At 63.5% G+C, this 7,872-nt stretch overlaps 1 protein-coding gene across 1 annotated transcript; it reads right to left on the bottom strand.

Annotated features, from left to right (window-relative positions):
* Nucleotides 1–4,837: 4,837 nt before the first annotated feature.
* LOC131275666 (mastin-like) lies at nt 4,838–7,581 on the bottom strand. The gene is made up of 7 exons (XM_058286719.1): nt 7,529–7,581; nt 6,726–6,905; nt 6,447–6,480; nt 6,121–6,263; nt 5,585–5,761; nt 4,972–5,111; nt 4,838–4,854 (listed from the first exon to the last, which is right to left on the bottom strand). The coding sequence occupies exons 1-7, from the start codon at nt 7,579–7,581 to the stop codon at nt 4,838–4,840; spliced, it is 744 nt and encodes a 247-aa protein (XP_058142702.1).
* Nucleotides 7,582–7,872: the final 291 nt, after the last annotated feature.

Genomic DNA, 7,872 nt, shown 5'->3' on the forward strand with positions numbered 1-7,872 from the left:
TCGTAGTATTTGAATTTTTTTAGTTACAATGTAAATTGCATTTCTCTCTTGCTTTCCTCCTCAGATTGCTCATTATTGGTCTACAGAAATGCTACTGATTTTTGTGCATTGATCTTATACCCTGCGACTTTACTGAGCTCATTTACATGTTCTAGAAGCTTTGTTGGAGATTTCTCAGGTATTCTATGCATAGGGTCATGTCATCAGCAAACAGTGAAATTTTTACTTCTTCCATTCCAATTTGGATTCCTTTTATGTCTTTGTCTTGCCTCAGTCCTCGAGCAAGTTCTAACACTATGTTAAAGAGGTGGCATGATAGTGGGCAGCCTTGTGTCGTTCCCAGCTTTCAGGATTTCACCATTGTATATGTGAGCAGTGGGTTTTTTTATTTATACCCTTTATCATGTTCAGAAAGTTTCCTTCACTTCCTATCTTTCGCAGTGTATTTATCAGGAAAGGGTGCTGTATTTTGTCAAATGTTTTTGTATCTACAGAGGGGGTCATGTGATTGTTCTCTTTTGATCTGTTTCTGTGATGTGTTACACTGATTGATTTTCGATGTTGAAGTATCCTTGCACACCCAGGATGAAGCCCACTTGGTCTTAGTATATAATTCGTTTGGTGTGTTGTTGAATATGATTAGCAAGTATTTTGTTGAGGATTTTAGCTTCTAGGTGCATTAGAGAGATTGGTCTGTAATTTTCCTTTCTCGTGGCATCTTTGTTTGGCTTTGGTATTAGGGTAATGTTGGCATCATAGTGTTAGGCAGTGTGCCTTCTGTGTCTGTTTTTTGGAGGAATTTAAGCAGGATTGGTGTTAGTTCTTTCCGGAACGTTTGGTGGAATTCGCCCGTGAAGGGCTCTGGCCCAGGGCTCTTCTCAGTTGGGAGGTTTTTAATGACTGATTCTATCTCTTTATTTGTGATTGGACTGTTGAGTTCATCAGTTTCTTCTGGTGCTAATGTAGGCTGCTTACGTGTTTCTAGGAATTTATCCATTTCCTCTGAATTGTCCTTCTTGTTGGCATATAATTTTTCAAAGTCTCCTGTTATGATACTGTTTATTTCTGTAGGGCCAGTGGTGACATCCCCTCCTCATTTCTCCTTTTGTGTACTTGCATCTTCTCTCTATTCTTCTTTGCTAGTCTAGCTGAGTTTTTTTATTTTATTGATCTTCTTGAAGAACAAGCTTTTGCTTGTGTGTATTTTTCTAGTGCTTTCTTATTCTCTCTTTCACACTGTTCTGCTCTAGTTCTTGTTGTTTTCTTCTTTCTACTTCCTCTGGGGTTAGCTTGTTGTTCTGTTTCTAATTCCTCCAGGTGTGTGTTTAGGTCTTCATTTGTAGCTCTTTCTTTTTCTTTGATATATGCATTTATGGGTATGAATTTCCCTCTCAGTACAGTTTTGACGCATCACATAGGGTTTTCTTTTTAAGATTTATTTATTTATTTCTCCCCCCTCCCTACGTTGTCTGCTCTCTGAGTCCATTCACTGTGCGTTCTTCTGTGTCTACTTGTGTTCTCATTAGGTGTCTCAGGGAACTGATCCAAGGACCTTCCAGAGTGGGGGAGAGGTGATCATTCTCTCACTCCACCTCATCTCCCTGGTCTGCTACATCTCTTATTGTCTCTCTTCTGTGTCTCTTTTTTTGCATCCTCTTGCTGCACGAGGTCCCTGCACGGGCCAGAACTCCTGCCAGGGGCAGCACCCCGGCACAGGCCAGCACTCTGGGTGGGCCAGCTCACCACATGGCCAGCTCGCCTTCACCAGGAGGCCCTTGGCATCCAGCCCTGAGGGCTGACTGGGTGCCTGGGGACCCAGGGCCCAGAAGTGTGCAGGGCCCCCCTGGGGCACTAGCCCACAAGCGGGAGGAAACAGAAGGGGGTCATTGGGGGCCTAAACGCCCCAGAGGGTGGGGCTGCTGGGGGTCCCAGCCACAGGAGAAAGAAGCCCACCCAGTCCCCACCCGGACCCAGGGCCCACGCCCCCGCGGGCCACAGCCCAGCCTCGCGGGTGTGCGCCAGCCCCGGGCCCCTGGCCGCCTGCCCTCCCCGGGCCCGTGGCCGCCTGCCCTCCCCAGGCCGCACCCGCCGCGCAGCGGGCCCGAGAGCCGGGGTCCAGGGGCAGGTGAGGGGACACAGCGCCGCGGGGCCAGGGGCGGGCACGGGGCGCGGGCGTGCCGGGGGCTCCCCTGGCAGCGCGGGGGCGTCTGGCCTGGCGCCCCCCACGCCTCTCCTGGGGCGCGGGGAGGGTGCGCGGTCTCGGAGTGGGGCGGTTCCTCCCGACGCAGGGGCAGCGCGGAAGGGTCCCGGGGGCGTCCCTGCTGGGCCCGGAAACGGCGACGACGCCCCAGGAAGGGGGGCGCCCCCACCACGAGGTCCCTGCCGCCCCGCGGCCCCTCCTGCTGCCCCAGGACCTTGGCCGGTCCCCGCGGCCACCAGGGCGCCCCCTCCCTGCCGCCTTCCAGCGCTCGGCTCCCGGCCCCGGGGAGGGTCCTTCTCATTGGCTGAGCCCCCAGTCATGTGACTCCTCTAAGCCCGAGGGAGACCCCCCAGGAGGGCGCCCCAAACTCAGGGAGGGCTCAGAGACTGGACACGCACACAGCGACAAGCGGGCAGCGTGGCCCAGCGCAGACCCCTGCGGGCCTGGGGGGCGGGGCCTGAGGCGGAGGAGAGGGAGGGGACCAACGTGGGGGGCCACGGGGCGAGGCCGGGTGCGTGGGCGGTGGGGGGCGGGCGACGCACGTGGGCGCTGGGGGCGGGGCCTGGACGGGGCGTGCGGGCTCCTCGCGTGTTTGCAGCTGTGAGAGCCTCGGGAGAGGCGGGCTGGGGACCATCTCCCCGCGTGTCCCTGTCTTATTTCCAGAAGCCACCAGAGCCCCCCACCCCCAACTCGAGCCCCGGTGTCAGCACCCTGGGGACCATCTGGGTGCAGAGACAGCCCTGGGGAGAGGGGAGGCTGCTGACCCCGCCCCTGGGACCCGGGTGGACCCGAGCCTTTAAAACCTGAAATGCCACGTGGGCTCAGAAAGGGGCTCCTGGCAGGGACTGGGGGTGAAGCCCTGGGTGTCCCCAAAAGCTGAGCTCTACCTCCCGGGTCCTCAGCAGGCGGCACGGGGGTGAGGGGCTGCCAGGCCCCCGCAGGGCATTTCCCACCGAGCCTGACTTGCCTGTGACCCAGCAGCGCAGTGTGGGGGTGAGGAGGGGAGCCCGGGCCCCTACCCCCAGCCCCGGAGGCCCAGGACGGCCGTGTGGAGACCCCCACGGGCTACGCAGCCCCCAGGCCGCCTCGGGGCTCCGTGTGCAGACGGAGAGCCCTGTGACCTGGACTCGGTGAGCACTGCCCTGGGAGCACTAGCTGAGGAGCCCCTCGGGGGTGAGCCCGGACCGTCCTTCTCACCCACGGCCCCTCGTGCGAGTCCTGAGGGTCCGTGGGGGTTAGGTAGGGGCAGAGCAGGTGGGAGTGGGAGACCCCACCCGGGAGGAAGCCGGGCCCGGCAAGCCCCCTCCTCGGCGTAGACCCCAAAGAACCAGAGCAGACTCAGGCCCCAGCCACGCAGCCCTGGCACGCCCGCCCTCGCACACCAGCCTGCGCACACCAGCTCACAGCAGCATCCTCGCAATCACCCGCAGGCGGAAGCACCCACGCGTCCATCCGTGCACAAGGGACGAACAAGATGTGCCCGTCCCCACCTGGGACGTGAACTAAGGGCGGAGGTGCTGGCCGGGCCTCCACCCGATGCGCCCTGGAGACAGGGTGCTGGGGAGACGGCAGGGAGGGCCTGTGCGCATCCAGGCTCCAGCGGCCTTGGGTAGATGCTCGCAGGAGGCAGGAAGGAGATTCGAGGTGACGGGGTGGGGAGGAAGGGGGAGATACTGCTCAGGGGGTGGGGGCTTCTGTGGGGGCGGGCGGTGGGGACAAGGGCACGACACTGACACGACTGAGCGCACTGAATGTAGCTCCACAGTGGTCTAGTGGGAAATGGTGTCTTATGTTCCCCATGAGATGAAATATAAACTAGGAAAGATGGAAAAAGGAGGAGAAACTAGCCACGGGTCTGCGCCCCCTGCCCTTGGCTCACCCCCAGCCCAGCCCCCTCCACCAGCGTCACCCCTAGAGACGCAGGCTCTGGGCTCAGGGTGCCTCGAGAGGGCCAGGCAGGGCTGGCAGCAGAGACCCAAGTCCACGCTGGGGGCCCTGCTGGCCAATGCAGCCTCACACGGTGGACCTTGGGGGCCACGGCGCACCCGACACATGGGATGAGCTGCGGAGGGGTCGGTGTACCAGATGGGACTTTTAAATCCAAAGCTGAGAATTTGGTGCCAGGACAGGAGGACATCTCGAGACGTGGCTGGGGACACGGCCCAGCGGGGAGGGGTGGGAGGAGCGGTGGGGGACGCAGGGGCCACCAGCTCCCGCCCTCCACACCACGGGGTCCGCCGGGGGCCTGTCCCTGTTAGCTCCACACCTGCTCTGGGAAAGAGGAGGAGGAAGGAGAGAAAAAAGGGAAGGACAATAGAAAAGTGGGCCAGAAGGTAAGAGGGGAGGGAGAGGGACGGCAGGGGTCTCGTGCTGGCCACGACACCGAGGCCCGAGCCCCTCACCATGGCCGGTGTTGCTGGGGCAGCAGCCCAGAAGCCCCCCTGCCCACTTGGGCACCCCTGAAAGGCTCCCCGAAGCGGCCCTGGCACCCCAGGTGCTCCCCCAGTCCACACACGCCACCGCCATGAGCGAATTCTCCAGAGTTTACTGAGCCTCTCAGGTAGCACGTGGGGGACCCTGGGGTCCTGGCCGCCGCCCCCAGCTCCCCCTGGGCACCCTCCCTGCTCGCCTTCCAGCTCAGGAGAGCGCGGGTGCTGGGAGTCCAGGGCAGGGGTGAGGAGGCAGGGCCAGCCGGATGGGGGAGGAAGCGGGGTGTCTGCGAGGAAGGCGAGGGGCTTCCCCCCCGCTGGCCGGGCCCGTGAGGGACGTACTGGGGACCCAGGACACGCAGCTCGTCACGCGGGTGTGCACCCCAGGGAGGCCCTGGTGGGTGCAGAAATGTTCCCAGCTCACGGCGCCCACCTGCAGCCAGGGGCAGCTCCAGCGGCAGACCAGGGGCCCCAGAGTCACGCTGTGGGGGGGAAAGGACTCACCCGACATTTCCCCTGCACCCACCCAGCCTGCACCCACCATCACAGGCTGGGGCCAACTCCACGGGCTGGGGGGGCACGGGAGAGGGGGACTGGACGGCACTGCAGGGGGACCAGGGGCACTGGAGGGGGAGCTGAGGGGGCACAGAAGGGGGCTGAGGGCACTGGAGGGGTCTGAGGGCACTGAAGGGGGAGCTGCGAGCAATGAAGGGAGACTGGGGGCATAAAAGGGGGCTGGGAGAGCATGGGAGGGAAAGGGTGGAGCTGGGGCACACAGAAGAGTGGGGCGGGGTTGCATTGAATGGGGAGTGGGGGTACAAAAAGGGGACTGGGGTCACTGAAGGGGGAGCTGGGGGCATAGAAGGGGGCCTGGGAGAGCTTGGGAGGGAAAGGGCGGAGATGGGGCGCATGGAAATGGGGCTGGGGGCACTTGGCAGGCGTCATAGCCCGCGACCTCGGCATGCACACGTCGTCCCTGACAGCCCTCCCGATCTTGTCGCACAGTCGCCTGCAGTCTTCGGCCCCCACGACCGGCACGTCCACCTCCTGCAGGGGGTGGGCTGGGGGCAGCGGCGCTGCGTGGAGGAACTGGGTGAGCCCGTGGGGCTGGCCAGGGGGCTCCTGCGCCTTCCTGACGACCGAGAAATGCCTTTTCCTCTGTGCTGGGTCCTCAGCGGATGGCGGGGACCCTGGGACTCAGTTTCCCCGTGTCTGCTCTGAATGGGATCCAGCCACAAGGCACAGAATGCCCCCCAGCTCTGCCACTCAAGGGGCGCAGGCCAGAAGTCCCCCCGCAGTGCCCCTCAGGGGGTGGGCTTCCCCGGCAGCAGCAGGATGCATGGGGGCCCCGACTCCGCCCTGGAGCTGCACCCTCACTTCAAAGCCATCAGCCTCACCCCCTGCAGACACTCTGGCACCGCAGAGGCCCGGGGCTGCCCCAGGGCAGGCCCAGTCCTGGACACTGCCCACCCAACCTGGGCCCCCACCCACCTCCTCAAAGGGGGGACCCCCAGGCCCGAGGAGTCACCCATTTCAGTGAAGACCTCGTCCTGGCCTGCCCGCGGCCCCTGGCCCTCACTATCGTCCACGACGTCCCCCAGCCGGTCCCCCAGCACGTCTTCCTGGCGGAGACCCTGAGCGAGGCGGGGGGGGGGGGGGGTCGACCGGCCTGATGGCCCCCAAGAGCACCTCGGGGGCCTCCAGTTCTGGCAACGTCCCCGCCCCCCTCACAGACAGGCTGGCGTTGACCTTGGGGTGCCGGATGCCCTGAGTCCCCCTCCTCAGCCGGTCGTGCTCCTAGAGCCTCAGCTGCCCACCTGGACCCTAAAGGCACAAGCTTCCAAATCTTCCCTGGGTGGGGGGAGACCAGAAGCTTCTCAGAGGTGCTGGCTGGGGGCAGGGACCCAGGCTCAGTGCAGCAGCGGGGACCCCTCAGGGCCCGGGAGCCAGGGGCCCACGAGCAGGTGAGGGGCCAGTCCTTGGGGATGGGGCCCCGAGCAAGCTCGGCTCAGTTCAAAGATGCACACCCTGCCTGTTCCTGTACTCCCCTGCCCCGTACCCCACCCGACATGGAGCACCCCTTGGAAGCCACTCACGGCTCCATGCAGTGGGCGGCGGTCAGCAGCCACTGGGGGTGCACGAGGGAGCCCCCACACACGTGCTCCCACTGCCGAGAACTTTGATCATAGAACCTCAGGCTGACCTGCCAGGGGGACTTCCTGCCCGAGACGTCACGTCCCCCCACGATGCCCCCAGCTCGTGCCCCGGGCCAGGATCTGGGGGAGCAGGTCGAGGGGGTGTCAGGGACTCAGGCCACGATCTCCCCAAGCTCGGAGCAAGCCAAGCTCTTCCCCGCCTCCCGGCAGCTGCTCCCAGGGGCCCAGACAGCCAGGGCGGTGGTGGGGGTCAGGACTCACCTGGGGTCACGGGCACGGGGCCCCCCAGGCAGGGCGGGGCCAGGAGCAGCAGCCGCAGCATTGGGGAGAGGCGGGCGGGGAGCACTCGGCCTCTGGGGGGACGAGACGGGGGCAGCTTCCCTGGGACGGCACGCTCTCCCCCGCCTCCAGGCTCAGCCCCCTTATCTCCCCAGCGCAGGACGTGGGCACGGCCGGGCACCCTGCTCTGGGGAGGGGGAGACCTGTGGGGGCCGATGGCCTTTCTGACAGGGTCCAAACACGCCTGCGCTGCCCCAGCGCACCGGGCAGGGCCGGCTCCCGCGGCGAGGGGCGGACCCCGCGTGGGCCTCCTGCAGGACGCGCTCTTAGTGGAGGGGACGGGCATGGCAAGCTGAGGCTCATGGGAAATATGGGGTGACATGGGGTGCCCCTTGGGTGAAGGCAGGAGACCCCTGCCCTGACCGGCATGTCCCAGCTCACCTGTTCCTCAGGGCACCCGTCACCTCGGGAGCTCAAAAGCAGGCCCCACCCCCATGGCGGGGCAGTTGGACGTCATGATGTCCACCCCAGGCAGCGGACCTGCAGTGGCCCAGGCCCTGAGCACGGACTTCCAGGGGTGGGGCCCCGGTCACGTGACCACACTCAAGCTCCAAAGAAGGGGAGAGGCTCCGCCCCCTCCCTAGACCCCCGAAACGGGGGGGTGGGGGGAGACTCCATGGCAGGGCTCCCAGACAATGACTAGGGTCCTCTGAGCCCCATCCTGTGCCTGGGCCAGAGTCCCCCATACCCAAGGGCGTCTCTGACCACGAGTCGCTGGGGCAGGGCCCCGTGAGGCCAGGGCATCCTG

Source organism: Dasypus novemcinctus, chromosome 23, assembly GCF_030445035.2.
Source record: "Dasypus novemcinctus isolate mDasNov1 chromosome 23, mDasNov1.1.hap2, whole genome shotgun sequence".
Classification (NCBI taxonomy): domain Eukaryota; kingdom Metazoa; phylum Chordata; class Mammalia; order Cingulata; family Dasypodidae; genus Dasypus; species Dasypus novemcinctus.